The sequence below is a fragment of the Hemicordylus capensis genome, chromosome 1 (genome assembly GCF_027244095.1).
Source record: "Hemicordylus capensis ecotype Gifberg chromosome 1, rHemCap1.1.pri, whole genome shotgun sequence".
NCBI lineage: Eukaryota > Metazoa > Chordata > Lepidosauria > Squamata > Cordylidae > Hemicordylus > Hemicordylus capensis.
This window is the reverse complement of record NC_069657.1, coordinates 160,929,918-160,949,547: the sequence shown is the minus strand read 5'-3', so window position 1 is coordinate 160,949,547 and position 19,630 is coordinate 160,929,918. Positions and strand designations below refer to the sequence as shown.

The 19,630-nt window shown below is 46.2% G+C and overlaps 2 protein-coding genes across 8 annotated transcripts in view; one reads left to right on the top strand and one right to left on the bottom strand.

The window, feature by feature from the left end:
- Positions 1–2,878, bottom strand: part of LOC128322765 (uncharacterized) — a 40,910-nt gene extending 38,032 nt beyond the window's left edge. For 4 of the 7 annotated variants that reach the window (XR_008305983.1, XR_008305982.1, XR_008305984.1 and 1 more), the window contains exon 1: positions 2,740–2,873. The gene's annotated coding sequence lies outside the window, so the exon portion shown is untranslated. Of the gene's footprint in view, positions 1–2,739 lie in introns of all 7 variants that reach the window. The other 3 variants (XR_008305987.1, XM_053244677.1, XM_053244683.1) reach the window with 3 other exon arrangements.
- Positions 2,879–3,852: 974 nt separating this feature from the next.
- ADCY5 (adenylate cyclase 5) overlaps positions 3,853–19,630 on the top strand; it is a 356,971-nt gene continuing 341,193 nt past the window's right edge. Inside the window, exon 1 of the mRNA XM_053244596.1 lies at positions 3,853–4,869. Coding sequence (XP_053100571.1) covers positions 3,871–4,869 — 999 coding nt within the window. The 5' untranslated portion in view covers positions 3,853–3,870. The remainder of the gene's footprint in view (positions 4,870–19,630) is intronic.

Here is a 19,630-nt window from a genome sequence, read left to right as displayed (position 1 = left end):
GTGACTTTATCTTCTCAAGCATCCATTTTTCTTGGCTCAGTCTTTCATATCCCCTCATCCTCCTGTTATCTTCAAAATCTCTTCAGGCTTTACTCCTTATTTCTTTTAACTTTTCCCATCTTTCCCCTTGTCTCTTCTTTTCCCATTACCATCCTCGTCTCCCTTCACTTTACATTTCCTGGGAATAAGGAGTTCCCTTTCCAATCCCAGTAGCTGCAGAGATTATGCAGAATTCGGGCAGAAGAATGCAGTTTGCTCATGCTCAGAAAACACTGTATAATTACCTGACATGATCCATACTTAATAATACTTGCATTAGAGTCAATCCCATTGGACTCCATTGGACTTAATCCTCAGTAGACATGCAAAGGAGCATACTTAATGTGTGAAAGGGGGCAAAGATTGCAAAGACAAAATGACTGGGGTGGGATAAGGCTGGGAAGTTAGTAACGAGGATATTCAGAGCTTGCTTTAAAAAAAATGTATTATTGTATTTTGATTAATTTTTCAGTTTGGGTCTGTGACTCTGCATCCTACTTACTGGCATTTTGTCTGTAAATAGGGAAGTCTCCTAAAAGAAATTATCAAGTTCTCACCAGAAAGTCATTTTTTAGTGATGGAAAGGATTTGAGGGAGGACTAGGCCTCACTTGGAACAACTACTGGGAGGGTGAGCCTTTCTTAATAAGGGGGAAAGCCTGGAAAATTCAAGACAGAGGGCCAATCCAAAGCACTGGGTGGGAACTGCACACACAGCCACCTACTAGAGAGGAGAAAGCTTTGGTCTGTTAGTTTGTTCTGTAACATGAGGGCTCTGAGGAAACAGCAGGCTGATAGCTGCTGGGCACATGGGATGGCCACAGCCTGTGAGTAGTAAGTTTGGACCAGTTCAGTAACAAGTTAGGATCAGTTTATTTATTTACAATATTGCTTGGCATCTGAGTTGCTGGGTTTCATGAAAACACTCTCCCTTTTTACAGTCTGCTTTATGAAGAGACCATTGTTCTCATTACATACCTTCTTCTTTTAATCTAATAATAAATCCTTGTTGCTGAAGCCTGCTACTCTTTTGTTTTGGATCTGCCATAGTCACATGACTGTATTTATCTATTAAATTTGTATGCTGCCCCAAACTGCTGTGTCTGGGTGGCTTTGAAAGCCTTTGAAGGTTTAGGATTGCTCAGCCCTGTTTGGGAGGGTTTTGCACCTTTACCCCCTACCCCCTAGGAACCTAGGCTGAGAAGCAATGGAGAGTGGGTTTCCCCACAACAAAATAAAGTAGATGGCAGCCTACTGTGAATCCCTCACGGTCAAGGATTCAATCGCATTGAACAACTCCCCACTCCCCCACAATCTCCTCTGGCTCTGGAAGGAGTAATGACAGGTTACAGGCAGAAACTATCTTTGACTTCTGGTAACAGAACTCGCAGAATTATTGCATCTATTTAAATGGGGCATGTGTGCCTGGGGGTGTGAATGTCAGGGTGGGCATGGCTGAGTGTGTCTACGGGGGTTGCTTGTTGTCCGTGGAGCAGGTGGCTGGGGTGGGGGCGGAGGGGTTGCAATTAAAGTATAATGTAGCTGGATATGTTAAGAGATGCAAGACCTATTAGTCATTTGATAAACTCTGCGCGGATATCACGTCCTAATTGATTTGAAACAATCAATGCAGCAACAATATGTAGACATGCATATTGTATTCCTCCCTTGGGCTAAATCTTGGCTGCACAATTAATTACTCTAGCCACAGGGGAGAGATGTCCTGCAGGAGTTAAAACACCGACACCGTTGGGGGGGGCGGGGGGCAAATGCCCGCTACTGCCGTGAGTTCGAAGCCCAGCACCTCCTTCCTTCTAGTTAGAGCGCCTCATTGGAGGAAAAGCGAATTCAGCTGATCAGCAAACGAAGCCGCCCAATGGCAGCAAGCGGCGGCTGACAGTGAGCCAATCGCTCCAAGCTTAGGGCGGAGTCATGCTTGTTGGGCACTAGTTCTGCTCGAAGAGGGGTTGTACAAAGGGATGGTTTGAAAGGGGCGGGCGGCGTGTCCCCCTGCAAGGAGAGCGCGTGAGGGAGGGCCACAGACGCAGTCTCCACCGCTCTGGTCTGGCCGGGCGCGTTGGTCTGTGGTCTCCCCTCAAAGGACAGAAGAGGCAGCTCGGCGCGGGAGGGGTGGCTGGGCGGGCAGGCAGGCAGGCGTTTTGCCACGAGAGGACAGCTCTGCTGCTGGGCTGCCTCGGGGAGGGACTGCCGCCGCCCCCTGCTCATGCCGATGCACTGAGACCAGCAGCAGGCTGGCGCTGTGTCGTGGGTGAATCAACAGCACAGCCAGCCTCGGCGCGTGCCTGCGTGAGTGCGTTGCGCCTCTGTGTGTCCTCCTTAATGGGTCTGCATCGCTGCTCTAGCAAGAGAGCTGCGAGTCCTGCTGCTTGGTGGTGGTTCCTGCAGTGGAGACAGCGCATCCTCGCACCGAGGCAGCAGCAGCGCTGCGTCGGCTTTTGGCGGAGATCTCCCTCCTGGATGGAGCGACTCCCTGGAGAAAGGGTCTAGGAACGGGAATCCTACCCCGACACTCTTCTCGTCACCCCCACCCCCCACCCCCGCCTTTCGTTTGAATCACTCAGCTAATTTTTTATTAGAATTTATTTATTTATTATCCCCCCCCCCAAAAAAAATGTTCCATCCCAAGGGCAAGCGGCATTGCCCTCCCAGCAGCCTCAGCAATCCCACCCATTTGGCTCACCCGATCAGGAAAAGGATGCCTCAGCCGCTCCAGGCTCCGATGTGAGTCAAGAGCCTCCTCCACTCCATGCCTTTCAGCCGAGGCTTCTTCCCGGGCTGGTCCTCCCCTTCCCCGCTGCAGCAATGCCGTTCTCGGGCTGAGAAGGAAGAGCTGGCGAAGGGGCTTGCTTGCGCGTGTGTCGAGGCTCCAGCCAATCTGTAGGGCACCTTCAGTCGGAGGGACCAAAGCATGATCCAACCGGCTTCCAGACGCCTCCGGCGCTGCCGCTGTGGTTGCCTTCGCCAGCATCTCTCCAGATGACCAATAAATAGGGAATTGCCCCCTGGGGCAAAGAGCTCAGGATGACGGTTCCTCCTGGTGCCTCGGCTCGGCTTCCTAGAGAGGGTGATCAGCGACTGAAATGTGCAGCCTCTTTAGCACCTGCCTTGCAGCCAGATCCATTGGCGGTGGGAGGATCGCCCTGACCACAGAGCGGGAGAGGATTGACCGCGGTGGCTTCTTATTGAGGGTGGGGATGCTTACAAAGTTGAATTTCGGCTGGACGGTGGTTTTGGCGTAAGGAGTGGGGAGGGGAAACAATCCGGTGCCTCACCCCCCCCCTTTCTATGCATACCAGCGTTGTGGCTCTGCGTTACTGATGTACAAACAAATGGCCAAAGCTTTGGGGAATTGAATGAGAGAAAATGACAGGACGGGGATCCTCGCCGGAAGGGCAACTTTGCCTGGGAAGGAGAGCTCAGCTCTCGGATCTGCGTGTGGCTGTCTAAATCCTGGGCGAAGAGAGGTTCTCTTTCCCAGCCTCTGGAGGGCAGGGCACTCAACCGGCTGGCTGGCCGGGCTTCCTCCAAGAAGCGATTGCATTCCTAGATCACTGGGAACTTTGTTTGATTTGGACTCTACTAGGACTGAATTGTCAAAAGTTATTGATCTCAACGCACCCACCCGCACCCGCCAGAGCAACAGAAAATTTTCTCCCACTTGTGTGCGCACACACACCCAAAGTGAGTGTGATGCTGCTTGGAAGATCAGGTCCTCCCTTGCCTTGAGTGGGTTTTGTGTGTGTGATTGTTTTCCTTCTCCAGCATAGCTTATCTTACACTGCCTCCACCCTCATCTCTGCCCCTGCAGGGCATGTCCCGCTCCAACAGTGTGAGCCCTCCGGGGTTTGGAGCCCCTGCTGCACCCAGGAGTGGAGGTGCAGACCAGCACCGCTCTGCCTGGGGAGAAGCGGAAGCTAGAGCCAATGGCTATTCCTACCCTCTTCCTACCAGATCCTCGGTCAAGAAGTCTTCCCGGATGTCGAGCAGGTGGAGAAGTGAGGAAGACTATGAGCCTCCCCGGAGCCGTGGGGTAAGTGGCTGCAGAATGATGAGCTTCAGGTCCAAATCTGCCTGGCAGGATCATGGGGGTGACAAGAGCCAGCACACTCTCCGGACGGGTGACCCCTCACTGGCCACAAGCCCCAGGCGCTATGGTGCGGAGCAAGGCGAGGTGCGCCCACGCTCTGTGGAACTGGGGCTGGAGGAGAAGCGGATCAAGGCCAAGATTGAGGAGCTGGAGGAGGAAGAGCAGCTGGATGACAGTGGGGTCTCGGAGATGGTCTTCTCCATGGGCAGCTGCTGCGGCAGCTTGCTGCAGATCTTCAGGTCCAAGAAGTTCCAGTCGGAGAAGCTGGAGCACCTTTACCAGCGCTATTTTTTCCGTCTCAACCAGAGCAGCCTGACCATGCTGATGGCAGTCTTGGTCTTGGTGTGTCTGGTCATGCTGCTCTTCCACACCGTTCATGGCCACTACCAGGTGCCCTATGTGGTGGTGCTGTCCTTGGCCATCCTGCTGCTGGTGGCCCTGGGTGCTGTCTGCAATCGCAACGACTTCCACCAGGACCACATGTGGCTCATGTGCTACTCTGTCATTCTGGTGGTGCTGGCGGTGCAAGTGGTTGGCTGCTTGCTGATGCAGCCCAGGAGTGCTTCGGAGGGCATCTGGTGGACTATCTTCTTCATTTACAGCATCTACACTTTGCTGCCAGTCAGGATGAGGGCCGCTGTAATCAGTGGGGTGGTCCTGTCTGCCATCCACCTGGCCATCTCTCTCAAAATCAACGCAGAAGACAAGTTCTTATTGAAACAGGTAAGACAGTTGGTTTTGGATGTTTGGAAGCTTGTGGCTGCTAAGAGTTGGGCTAATTACATTTGGGAAACCAAACTCTGCTTTCCTGGGAACTGTGCAACTGCCTGGTATCATTGTGTGGATCTGACTTACAAGTTGCCCCAACTTAACGTGTGTAACTGTAGACCTTTTGTAATAGCATTCCCAATATTCTCCTGAATATGATTCCCTGTGCTTCACATAATCTTGTGTAGGCACTGAATAATGTGATTTGGGTTGCTGAGAGAAATTGGAAATGTTAGTAAGCAACTGGGGCATGTACCTGATGAGGTCAGAATCCATATTTGGTGCATTTTACTAGAAAGTAAAATGCATACCTCTGGTTACATGCTAACTGTTGAGGAAAGAAATGTGGTTTCTTACTGCCGGAGACCTGATATGGATCTGCACTAGATTCTGTATCAATCCAGGGAGGCAACATTCATCCAGGAGGCAAAAGACATCTTTAATTGCTTATAGCCAAAAGCAACAACCACCCACCAAATTAGAATGTACATGCTGTTAGAAATAAAGACTTGTCTGTAATTGGGGTTGGAGCAGATAGCTGATGTGAAATCTTCTATCTTTCCTTCACCTCTGTTGAGGGAAGGGGCTACTATTGAATAGATTGATAAACAAAACTTCAAAAACTACTTCAATAACCAAATACATACGGAGATCCCCCTCGCTCCATTTAGTGAATATAGCAGGTTCTCCAGGGAGCGACTGGCTTATAGTTTCTAGGTCACTTGCTGTTTTAAATGTACTGTCCCTCCTTACTGACATGCAGGCATTCACCTGCATGTCAGTAATGAAACCGGGCACTGGGATCCACCTGTTGCAGTACTGGCTCTCCAGATGTTCCAAGGGGCGAGGGGAAGCAGGAGTGTGTATAACTCAAGGGAATATTGGATGTTGCATAGCTTGCTGCAAGAGACTGTGCATAGCACAGCTCTTTGCCTCTTATATATTGTACATGTGTGCACAATGTTTAAGTTAGTGTGCCTTTCCAAACGTGGGTACAAAAGATCCATCCGCAGTCCGCTAAAGCCTGTATATATTATTTTTGCTCTGTATACTATATAATTAATTTCCAAAGTATTTATGCACCTTTTAACTGATGGACATGAAAACTAGATAGCAAAGAGAAAATTGGCTTACAAATGCCTTGGGAAGAATCTACTAGAAGAATTTTCTCCTTGGATGGAATATGGCCATCTTGGCCCCTGATCTGGAAGAGAAAACTACCTTGGTTCCTCTACACTCAGAATCCATTGTAGGCATATTTGTATATCTACAGTATATGGTTATCATGATCTATGGAATCCTTATTTTTCCTTGGGAATTGCTGGGTTAAGCAGTTTATATTTATCCATTTACTTGCTTAGCATACTTGTATACCACTTGATATACATCTCTAGGCAGTGTACACAGTCCAGATTAAGAGTTTCACGGATTAAAAACAATTAGCAGAGTAAAACAATTAAACAGTTCCATTGTTTTAAGTAAAAGCCTGGGGAAACAGGTGTATTACAGCTGTAATAGCTGTAATGTGGTCTTCCTGGCTATGCTGAGTTCTGACTCTGTCAAGAGATAGGAACCATTGTTTCTTTTCTGAGCCCAAAGAAGTAGTCTTGAAACTGTGAAATAGCTATGGAATGTGTCTGGTACTATAGGTGACAACTTTGCATAGAATAGCTAAAGTAAACTTGTTAATCTGTTTAAATTATGCTAAAATGTGCTTGTCACAATATTTTGTGTTTATGGAGTGCTTTAAATAAAACTATAGCTGACCAAAAAAGCAAATTGGGGTGGGGCTGTTCTGTATTACCTCCATCTGTTAGTTCACTTGTAAATCCCTCCATAGCTGTCTTCCATTGACTTTTGAATGTATGCTAGTGGACTATTCACAAGTTCAGGCATTAAAGCTGATGTAGCATAGTGGCAAAAAATGAAGCTGTGAGCAGCAAGTCCAGGGTACAAAGTCTCAGCATAGCCATGAACTTACAATCATCACTTGGGCAAATTGCTATTCTATCAACAGCAGATCCTGCCTGCTGATATAATATTGGCCTACCCCACAGGGTTGTTGTAAGCTACTGGGAAAATGGGTCGGTTCACTAATACCAATTTGTGGTTTAGACTTACGTGAGCAAATCTTGAGCTTCTGTAGTTCTTCCTTCCCCCTCATGTGCTCTGATATGTGCACACATCACATGAGTTCAATTCACTAATTTATTTCTAGCACAAAACGCAGGTGGCCATTATGTGTACCCTGGCAAATTATGGCTTGTACTTGCCCTTCAGACCAGAACTGGAAACCACACTCAAGCATTAGCCATGGTTTGCTAGGTCAAATGTACTGTAATTGCCAACTATGGTTTGAGCTAAGCAGGAACTAAATGAGGCTGTTCACATGAGCAGCCCTACCTGTGTGAAGCACCGGAATCGAGGCTGATCCCATCGCTGCCTCTCCAGGTAGCCCCAGGCTTTTGCTCGGCTTTTCCCTGGGTTAAAGGGCGTGAGCCCAGATCTGGGGTCATGTGTCTTCTCAGGCCACAGGCAGCCTGAGCAGACAGAGCTGGGTGCTTTTCCCCTTGAGGGGAAATCTCTCCATGCACTGCGCTCCTCACACGGTACATTAAGAGATATCTGGAGGCTGGGCTTGGAGCAGCACAGATTGGGTGGGTGCGTGAGCCATGTGCCAGACGGCGGATCGGTAATTGTCTGGGGGGAAGGTAAGTTGAGGCAGGTGCACCTGCCTTCCCCCTCCCCACCTCAGAAATGGTTGTGTGGATGACCTTAGTGACTTGGAATGTGTGTGAGTAAGAACTTGCTACACATAGGGCTTAAGTATCAATAGACAGCACTATCACATAGTTCCTAGTGTTGTTTTTTTTAAAAAGCCACCTGCACTATAATATGAGCTCATTTTTTGTTCAAATTTTGAGACAAATCTTCAAATTTTAATGTTTTGTTTAAGGTTGGTAGAGCTGACATGATCATTTAATCTCTTGTATTTCAGGATGAAGGCAAGAGCTTGTGTTTGGAACTATCTGATAATAAATCTGTATTGGCTACTGCCTCACACAACTATTAACAAGCCTTTGTTACCTAGGCTGTAGCTTGTTACCATGGAAATCTAATTTTTCTTTGACACTGCCCTGCTGATGCACATAGTTTCTTGTTTTTCCCCCCTGCTTTTGGGAGAGAAAGTGTGGAGACTAATAAAGGCCAACTATACCCAAATTATTTTCATGACTTTCAGCAGCTGCTATTTTCAGTAGTTATTTCACTGTCTCTTTCCTAAAAGAATCCTTATTGATACAATTCTTGTGGGGCATGAATTGAGCAATAATGGAACACGTGTCTGAATAGCTAAATGTCTTTATATGTAATCTGTTTGTATCAGTGACTATATTTAGAGCTCTTGCATCTGTTTCCCACCATCCTCCCACCCCTGGCACTGTGGTCTCCTCACATTTACAAAGAGAGGAACTTTATTTTACGGTTTAGTCTGCTACGTGATCCAAATCCATCATGTCAGTTTGAGTTTAGAAAGGCTCAATATAAATAACATTCGTATGTGAAATGCCCCAGAGAAGCTTCACTAGTCTTATCAAAACTCTTGGCTTCTCCCAAAATTCCTCACATGTTTTACTTTAGGAGGGACCTCTAAATTAAGTTCGCTTGAGGTGAAATTTCAGTGGTTGCTTTTATTCCACCTTTTTCTGCCTTACTATTCTTGTCAGGCTATAGCAGCATGTGTGGTGCAGGTCCAGAACTTCATATGCTTTAGTACAATTAGTTCTTACAGCACCACTGTTCTTGATTCTGAGATAAAATATCTCTGCATGCATCTTGAAAGACAGAACAAATATGCAGGTTACAAGGGAAAAAATAAGCGCACATCTGGGTGCACATTTAATATTTATATACAATTTTCCAACAAAAATATTAAAACAGTTTTACATAGGAGAATTAGAGGATAGTTCTCTGTTCAAAAGGGACCTGCAATTGAAGAAATGCAAGGGAGGCAACAGCCACTGTGGAAAGAATACTATTGTAGGATGGAGAGTTTGCTATTTTACATTTGCTATTGCCCTGCTAAATGTAAGAACCACTGCTTTTAAAAGTTGACTCTTTGCCTAGTGAACAGGGGTTATCTAGAGTATAAACAATTCAGTAATTAAAAAACCCTCTGGTTTAAGATGAGCGTTAAGATGGGCTTACATTTTCACTCATGCTCTAAAATGCATGGAAGTTCCAAGTTAAGATTCCCATCTTAACTGAAGAACATAAGAACAGCCCTGCTGGATCAGGCCCAAGGCCCATCTAGTCCAGCATCCTGCTTCACCCAGTGGCCCACAAGATGCCTCTGAGAAGGCCAAAAGCTGAGGGCATGCCCTCCCTCGTACTCCCCTGCAACTGGTATTTAGAGGCATTTTGCCTGGCTGGAGGTGGCTTATAGCCCTGAGACTAGTAGCCATTGATAGACCTGTCCTCCATGAATTTATCTAAACCCCTCTTAAAGCCATCAAAGCTGTTGGCTATCACCACATCTTGTAAGAAATTAGAGGATACACGGACCATAGAAGCAGACCATATACATAGATGTGGCAATCTTGTGGCAGAGAATTCCATAGGTTGATTATGCATTGTGTGAAAAAGTACTTCCTTTTGTCGGTCCTACGTTTCTTGGCAATCAGGTTCATGGGATGACCACTGTTTCCAGTGGTATGCAAGAGGGAGAAATATTTCTCTCTATCCATTTTCTTGATACCATGCATGATTATATAGACCTGTCTCCCCTCAGCCATCTTTTCTCTACTCTAAAAAGCCCCAGGTGTTGTAGCCTTGCCTCATAAGGAAGATGCTCTAGGCCCCTGATCATCTTGGTTGCCCTCTTCTGCACCTTTTCTGGTTCTACAATGTCCTTTTTTTCGATGTGGTGACCAGAATTGTATGCAGTACTCCAGGTGTAGCTGCATCATAGTTTTGTAAAGGACATGATAATATTAGCAGTTCTATTTTCAGATCCCTTCCTAATGATTCCAAGCACAGAATTGGCCTTTTTCACGGCTGCCGCACATTGAATTGACATTTTCAACGAGCTGTCCACCACGACCCCAAGCTCCCAATACTGGTCAGTAATTGACAGTGCAGACCCCATCAGCATATATGTGAAGACCCTGTTAGCGTATATGTTCCATGCCATAGAAGCTGTTTAGACTTCGTACAGTTCAGTATATCATGCTGGAAATGAGTCTCCATGCACGCACACACTTTGTCTTGATCCTTCAGCTGGACATTGGGCTGGGGACAAATGCATCCAGGCAGATGTTCAACAGTTGCAGCTTCCCCAATCACTTGCTAGAGATGCCCCGATAGACTTCTACCTGATGCATCTCTACAAGGCACAGTGCTACTCCAAAAGATCACCTACTTACCTCCACTCCTAAAATAATCTTTCATAGATTCAATAGGCCATGTGCTGGCTGACACCAGGCAAAGTGTGGCTGCATGGAGACTCATTTCTAGAGCCAGCATGATATACATATGCTGTACAAAGTTTTTACAGCTGCTATGGCACACAAGTTGAGACAGGAACCTTAACTTGCAATTTCCATTCTTTTTAGAGCATGAGTGAAAATGTAAGCCCCTCTTAACTCTCATCTTAAACAGCAGGTTTTTTAATTACTGAACTAGCTGGGCTGGGCGCAGAGCATCTGTGCCTCTAGTTCTCTGCCCTCACCTGTCCGCTGGTGCCGGCGCTTTCCTCTCCCGCTACCGGCATCTCGTGAGAGCGGCCATGCATGGGATTAGAGATGGGTACACCTTAAAGTTGCTAAAGAACCATAAAAGAAATATATATAGATATATAGATTTGCGAAGTTTTTGAAAAGGAAGATCTGGCTTGGTTAACTAGTGTGCATGTGAGCTTGGGCGCGCACTCACACACGGCCTAGAGGAGCCCTTTGTAGCCGAGCTAAACGGAGTCCTTCCCCCTGCCTCCTGCTTATACCTGGCTGCACAGAGCAGCATGCTGGTTTTGGCTGGAAGTTGAGATGAAGTGCACGTGGTCTGGAAGAACAGATGACTGTAGAGTCACTGGCAACCCAAGTTGAACAGTGCTTCTTCCAGTGCAAAGGAGCAGTATTAAAAGGTATAGCTACAGTGGGGCAGGGAAACTGAAGGGCTGTGCTCCCAAGGCTTGAACAGGGAAGATGCTGACTGCCATACTGGCTGTGGGCACTGCAGAATCAAAGGTCCTACTGCACAGACACTTTTAGCAGTAAAGATGCATTTTTCAGGATCATTTGTGAAATAACCATCAGTTGGGTCCGAGATGGACATACAAAAGACATTTTTCTGGCATGCAGTCTAAAGGCTGAAATGAATCAATCGAATTGACTGCAAAATCATGTAAATACCACTTCTTCGATCCAAGAGAATGTCACCAAGCCTTTAAATTCCGGTTCAAAAAAAGAAAAACTCAACTGCTGTATCTAAGCCATTTTTCACCGCATTTGCAGGGAGGTGTCTCTTGTCACCTAGTGAATGTGTTCGAATGGCCAGGCAAATAGGACAAATGGTTTTGATTTTATAAACAATAGAATGTTTAGGGCTTATAATGACGGAAAGTTGAAACTACTCTGTCTTAACTATACTAGCACAATTGTGCCAGCATAATAAGTGCTAAACGTCCAGACAGACAGCTGTGTTAGTCTGTAGCAACAACAGACTCTTGCAGCCAGGTGTGTAGGGAGCTCGCTGAAGGCTGTGGGACAAGGTCCCACCACTGGTTCCCGTCTGCATGGATTACTGCATGCATCCAAGTCACCCCCACTTCACTGAGTTCATTGAGTCGCTGACTAGGACCTCCTCTCTCAGAGAGGAGCTCCCAGTAAGCTATTCAATGAACCGCTAAGTGGGGTGGGGAAACTTTGCGATGGGGCTGAATAGCCCCCTCCAGGCACTGACCACACTCCCTGCATTTGATGTGGATGCAGGGGAAGTGGCCACTAGGGGTCCTTCCCAGCCAACCTTTCGTTGAAATGCTGGCTGCCCCCACTCCCTAAGAACAAGGTGTGTCTGGGTCTGGGTCTGTGGGTGGGTGGGGTGGGGTGAGGTGGGGTGGGGGGGTGAGGTGGGGGTGGGGGTGGGGAGCCCTGAGCCAGCCAGGGTTTCAGTGAAATGCTGGCTGGGAAGAAGGGCTTGCTTCGGACTCCTGGGTTTGGGAGGATTGGAGCACAGGTGTGTTCTGGGTGTGGGGGTGCCTTGGGAGCTCCCCCAGACCCTGGCGGCAGATGGTCACTCATCCCACATCATGCCCTGCTTCATTGTCCCCATGCCCCTGCTTGAGGCACCTTAAAGACTGATTTATCATAGCATAAGCTTCTTGTGCTATTGGTATGCATAGAACATAATATTTATTTAATTAATTAATACATTTCTATACCACCCAAAATGCAAGTTCTCTGGGCAGTTTACAAACAATAAAAACAGCCAATAAAAGATTAAAACATTTCAACAATTACAATTAAAAAGTTAAAACTATTAAAACACAATTAAAACAGTAACTAATTAAAAGCCTGGGTGAACAAATGCATCTTGACTGCCCTTTTAAAAGTTGTAAGAGATGGGGAGGCTCTTATTTCAGCAGGAAGTGTGTTCCAAAGCCTCGGGGCAGCAATGGAGAAGGCCTGTCCCTGAACAGCCACCAGACGAGCCGGTGGCAACTGCAGACGAACCTATCCAGATGATCTCAATGGGCGGTGTGGTTCATAGAGAAGAAGGTGTTCTCTTAAAAACCCAGGGCCCAAGCTGTTTAGGGCTTTATAGGTTATAACCAAAACCTTGTATTCTGCCCAGAAACCTACCGGCAGTGTAGATGTTTTAAGATAGGAGTGATATGGTCTCTCCGAGATGACCCAGAGACCAACCTGGCTGCCGCATTCTGGACTAACTGCAGTTTCCAGACTACGTACAAAGGCAACCCCACATAGAGCGCATTGCAGTAGTCAAGTCTGGAGGTGACCAGCAGATGTACTACTGTTCTGAGGTCATTTATCTCAAGAAATGGATGTAGCTGGCGTATCAGCCGAAGCTGATAAAAGGCACCTCTGGCCACTGCCTCAACCTGGGACATCAGGAAGAGTTTTGTGTCCAGAAGCACCCCCAGAATTATTTATGTGGTGTGGCCCTGTGTGTATATGGTATTGGAGTTGGCATTCAACTGGAGCTCTGTTCAAGTGTTATCTCCACATGCTGCCTGAATGCAGGGAGAAGAGGAACATGCTGGCTAGCCACACCCTTGTGCCAAAATTCCCCCCTAGCCACATTCTCTGGGTTCAGCCATTGATCGCAGAGGCTGGGTGGCCATAATTCAAGATCACAGGAAGAACCTCTCCCCAGGTGTAACATTTGCTTCTGCTCGCAAGCATTGGCCCTGCAGAGGGTGGGGTGACAGCAGCGAGGGTACATCCTTACAGTGGTGCAACTAACCCACATGCTCCCCATCCTAAACATTCAGGCTGAATGTTTGGATATGGCTCTAGTATTGTCAGTGTGACCTTGAATAAGAAGGTGTCAGACTCAGAGCCACAGCAATGTATCTTGTTGGTTTTTCCCCTGCTGCATTTTTATTCTAGCCTTTCTTTTTTGCCAACAAAGTCCTGATAACATAGTTTGGAAACAGCTGCACCATCATGTGTCTGTTTTATAACTCTCTTCTCTGATCCAAGCTGGGCTCCCAGCTGTTTAGACCTTTTACTCATGCCTGTGTCACAACAATACTCTCTGTCTTATCGCACTCTGTCCTTTGGTGTCTGAGAACAAGCTACATGTGGTGCCTCTTCTCCCTACAGGCCTGCATTAATTAAGCACATTTGATCCAAGCAATAGGACATTGACTAGCTTTTGCTATGGATGCACAAATAGCCTGTCTGTCCCTTTCTAGTTGGGTGTAGGAATGTATGTGATTTAAAAAAAATTTTTATTTCCCTTTCAGAAAGTGAGTTTCTATTTTTGACAAGGGTGAAACAAAACCATGATTCTGTTCATTGATGGATGCACCCTCACTGCTGTAGGCCATGCCATAATGAAGTTCTCTGTGTGTGTGAGAGCACATGTGCGCGCTCTCAAAAAACCAAAAAATTCTGCTTCATGGTATGCCTTATATTTGAAAGGTTGAGCTAGCAAACCTAATGGAGTGCCTGCCACAGTCTTGGCTTACTCACTGTGGTCAGAAACTGGGATTGGAGCAGTGGTCAGTTGACCAGTCAAATATCCTCGATTGACCATCTGTGTTTGGTCAAATGTCCAGTGAAGCCAAGTACAGCCATGTGTAGGAGGCAACCTACCTTTGAATAGCATCATGAGATCTTCTGATAAGAGAAGGAGTAAAGGCTCCTTGCTCTCTCATTCACACATACTCCTCAATTTGGAGCATATCTCTTGTTCTGTTGTACGGCCATGATCACACTTCTTAAAGAGCAGATTTTTGTCTTTTACATTCTTGATTAAATGTTAAATAAAAATCAGTAGTGGTTTGGGCCAATCCCTGTGGTTGCAAGAGAAAAAAAGTTGGGAAGCTGTTAAATCTAGTTAATGTAACTTGTATTCACTTGCATAACATAATTAGTTATAATGATAGATTGCAGTAGTAAAAATGTTTCTGTCACTGAGTAAAGAGGTGTGCACGGAACCAGTTTGGTTTGAATTTGGACCAAATTCAAACTGGCCCGGTCCAGGTCTGGTTTGGCTACCAAACTGGTTTGCAGGCCAGTTTGAGGGGATATACTTATAAAGGGGAATCCAGCAAGGATTCCCATTTACAAGTAAAGGGGCATTCCTTATATTAAGGTGTGTGTGTGAGAGAAAGGGTACTTAATACCTTCTCTTCTCAGAGGGCAGTGGAGATATTGGCAGTGGGGGCAGAGGCTCCTTGTAAGCCCTCTGCCGACCTGTTCCTCAGGATGCCGGCGGGGGGTTTGGAGGAGCCACCGCTGTCCCCAGCGTCTGCAAAGAGAAGGTGTTAAGTACCCTTCCCCCCACCCCACCCCAGCCTTTGTATAGGGAATGCCCCTTTATTGTAAAGGGAAATCCTTGCCGGATTCCCCTTTACAAGTATATCCCCCAAATCGGTTCAGACTGGTTCTTCGAGAACCGGGGCTGATCCAGTTTGAACCTGGACCAGCTGAACTGGTTCCCACATCCCTAACTGTGTAACATCACACTAAATCACACGGAAATGAATGTGATTGAAGTTGGTCATGAGTAACTTGTCTCCATTGATTTCAGTGGTGCTCAGTCATAACTGACTAATCTGGATGCTGTCCATTCCATAACAGCTAATTAGTAAAAATGTTAAAGGTGACATACTAATATCACTCTCTCAGTTTTAAATACTTGGCGGTTGCTTGGTTCTGTCTGACCCAAGCGATTTTTCTGGAATGATCAGACTTATGAAAAACGGACCCGCTAATTTATACATGGAAGTACTGTGCTTTTTGCCATCACTCTAAAAGGAAAGGGCATTCTATATCTGAATGCACATATGCAATCTTAAAAATATGTTTATGGAGGACTTGTCTAGATACCAGATTCCACAAGATCTCTTATGTTTTCCCCTCTCTTGCTAGCAGAAAGTGAGCTCATTATAGAAAGCTAGCTAACATATTTGAATTTGACTGTAGGAAATAAGTGTGTATGATTTATGACATGCATTCCTGATAACCCAGAAATGAAAAACAGTGGTGCCTAGAATATGGAACACAATGAAAAATGCATGCACTTCATACTGGAGAATCTACAGCTAATCCACTCTTGTGTCCATGATACTCATTAAATGTCAGAGAATATATATCATTTCTTAAACCAGTAAATCGGTTTTAAATGTCAGAGAATATATATCATTTCTAAAACCGGTGTTTATGTAAGTGGATTTTTCTAGAATGAAATGCATGAAATACCTGTAAACTTTTGGCCTCCAGCTTCCCTCTTTCTTCCACCACTTCCCTTCCTCATTGTCTGTCAAATTATAAAGATATTAGCAGGATATGCTTCTCTAAACTTTTGCAGAGTTCATAGTTTCTCTGTGGTGCGTACCATAGAAGTTGAACACAGGAAGCTGCCTTCTACCGAGTCAGATCATTGGTCCATCTAGCTTAGTATTGTCTACAAAGACTGGTAGTGGCTTCTCCAAGGTTGCAGGTAGGAGTCTCTCTTGGCCCTTTCTTATAGATGTCAGGGAGAGAACTTGGGAACCTTCTGCATGCAGGTGCCCTTCCCAGAGTGGCCCCATCATATTTTAGTGCTCACTGTATCTCCCATTCAAATGCAAACCAGGGCGGGCCCTACTCAGCAAAGACAACAACTTATCCTTGCTACCACAAGACCAGCTCTCTTTCCAAAGTTGTAATATGTAATAGTAACTTAGAATGCCGCAGTCATGCGGGTGAGGCCTATTGTATATGGATATGATTCCAGTTGTTGGGCAAACACTGGATGGGAAAGAACTACTTTATTAGCTTTGTTCCTGTGATTACACCATTTCTGCACACTCTACAGTAGAGCTGCTCAACTTTGGCCCTCCAGCTGTTTTTGGACTACAAATCCCATAATCCCGAGCCACAGTGGCCCATAGCGATTATGGGAGTTGTACACCAGCATCTGCAAGAGCGCCGAACTTGAGCAGCTCTGCTCTACAGTCATGTGGGATCACACCTAGAGGAGCAAAGGCCTGGGGAGAAGTTTCTTGTGTGATCCAATGCACGCATACACCCAAGGCTAGAGTCAGGGTGGTGGTGGTGGTGGGGATGGGGAACTTCTGGCAAAACCTCTTAATGAAATATTCTCTCTCTTTGAATGGCACATAAGATGCTCTAGAATGCATGGCTTTATCACCCAAGCATGGCTTGGATGAAATGCATGGCTTTATTGTCCCTTCCTGCCCATTGCTCTTTCAGAATGCCATCTAATAAGGCTGTGCTTTGGAATGTCTGAAGCCAAATAACATGCACCACCCCTTATGGGAAGAGAGCTGGTCTTGTGGTAGCAAGCATGACTTGTCCCCTTAAGCTAAGCAGGATCTGCCCTGGTTGCATACAAAAGGGAAACTAGAAGTGTGAGCACTGTAAGATATTCCCCTTAGGGGATGGAGCTGCTCTGGAAAGAGCATCTTGGTGCCACGTTCCCTCCCTGGCATCTCCAAGATAGGGCTGAGAGAGATTCCTGCCTGCAACCTTGGAGAAGCTGCTGCCAGTCTGGGTAGACAGTACTGAGTGAGATGGACCTATGGTCTGACTCAGTATATGGCAGCTTCCTATGTTCCTTTCGGTACTGCAGAGGCAGCTGCTCCCAGTACACCATCTATGTGCTTCTGAGCACTTTTGGTATGAGGAGGGAGCGTCCTTGATGGAAAGCAGAGCCTTGTACTGCTCCAGCAAGGAGGCAGGAGTGTAAGAAGGGTAGTCGTTTTCTTTTATAGGGCTCTATGGGGAAAGCTCTTAAAAGGACTGCCCATCCCGGTACTCCTTCTCAGCTGTTGCTGGAGCAGAAGAGGCCTCTGTTTCCCATGAAGGAGCCGCCACCCCGCCGCCACCAGAAGCACACAGTATTGCATGGAGACGGGTGTACTGAGAGCAGCCGCCTTTGGGTGTTGTGAAGTGTAGGCCTGCTGCCTGACAACTACTGGTATGTAATATGAAGATCTTTTACATAAGACAATGAAGGGGAGAAAAAAAGATACTTGTAATGTTAATCCCAGATGGATTTGGACCTTCACAGGACACACTGCTCTCTTTACTAGAGAAACACACAGACCTAGGTCCTAATTTACTTGTGAATTGTTACCCACTTCTCCCTGGTCTGCCTTCCTTTTTGATCTAGAGAGTAGTGGATCTGCTATCCTCCTGATCTGAACCCTGTTCATCTTGGAGACAGCATCTCACTTCAAAGAACTGCAACACCAGGTTTCACCCTCCTACAGGGAAATAAGCAGGCGATTGCCCTTGCCTGCTTGTATGGAGAGAGTTAAAAGAAAGTCCAAGGGAGCAGAGACCTCAAGAGGCTTCTTGTGGGCAGCAAAGCCTCAGGAGAAACCTGAAGATTTAAATTGGATAGCTTGGATTCTGCTGGTGCCTTGACTCCATCCCACCTGGACACCAAGATCCATAGAAGAAAGCACACAAACTGTGCCTTACAGGTTGATCTCTAGCATGACATCGTTGTAATTATCACTGTTAGATTTGACACTTAAAAGCATACATACTTTTACTTTATTTTTAAAGAGGAAAACCCTTTGTGCTAACTAAACCATATATGGCTCATTTTATGTCTTTACAACAGTAGAGCAAGTTTAAATATTATAAAAGATTTAAGTATTTTCCCAAACTTTCATCTCGCCCCCAAGGAGAAACGGGGGAAACCCACACTATGTAGAATTAGCTCCCATAATGTTGTGAGTGTATGTGAATTAGGTTAAGAACTGATAGACATTCCACTGGAGGCTAGGGATGTGTATGAACCTGTTCGGAGGCCCTTTTATGGGCCTTCAAACAGGTTTGAAGGTGGGGGTGCGACAACTTTAAGGGTGGGGGAGGGGGCACTTACCCCTCCCCCACTTCCCCCCCACTGGCACTCACTTGAAAACCAGTCCGGCAGGGCGAAAATGTACCTCCCTGCCTCCCCATCTGTTCTTCAGATCAAAAGTAGGTGGAAGTAGCTCGTGCACGCACACACACAAGCTACTTCCGCCTATTTACGGTCTGAAGAGTGGACAGGATGGCAGGGAAGTACATTGCTGCCCTGATGGACCAGTTTTCAAGCGAGTGCCAGCGGAGGGAGGGGTAAGTGCGTCCTCCCTTGCCCTTGAAGTTGTCCCATCCCCGCCTTCGAACTGACTCCCGCCGGTTCCATGCACATCCCTGCTGGAGGCTGCTGAAGAGACTGCAGATGACTCCTAGAGTTCTATCATCTCCCAAGGAGTCAGGAGGTCAGGATTTCTCCTAAACAAGCAGCTATTCATTCTACATGGAATAAGTGACAGACTAAAAAGGGCTTCTTTCTCCCCATTCTAAAATGTAGGTCTAGCACCTTGAATTGCAAAATGGAATCTTGACTGCTGGAGATGAAGCCACTTATTAAAGAAATCCAGAATGATGGGTTCTATCTATGCCACATGTGACATAACCTGATAGAACTGCCCTTACAAGCTTTCGATTTCACAGGCCTTCTAAAGGCTGTTTTGTTTTTCTTGCGCCTGTATGGGGTGTAGAGAACTTCACAGTATTTCTGTTGAGAACAGGATATAGGATAGGACTACCATGACAAGTGGCATGAAACTTTGTGGTTTATGCAACTGGAATGTTAACTTTGAGTTTGTCTTTTTAGATGGGCTAAGCTAAGAAAGTATCATTTGCCTTCTTACTTTCCTTTGTGAATTGGGAGTGATCAAAGCTCATTAGCTTGTCTGGCTCTTTATAAAGTTGGAACACTTATGAAAGTTATTTTTATTCTTGCCTTAGTCAGTGCAACACAACTTCTTGAGTATCTGCCATTAACTGTACTTGGCGTGCAGTTAACAGCTGGGAGATCTTATTTGGTTACACACTGTAGACTTGACCTGTAGTCAGACAGTTGGATTTTCATTTGGTTGCAATAATCATGATGTGTTAGAACTGGTCACGGGATTGTTTAAGGCTTCTGAGAAGTCAGGAATCATAGGTGGGGCTGTTTT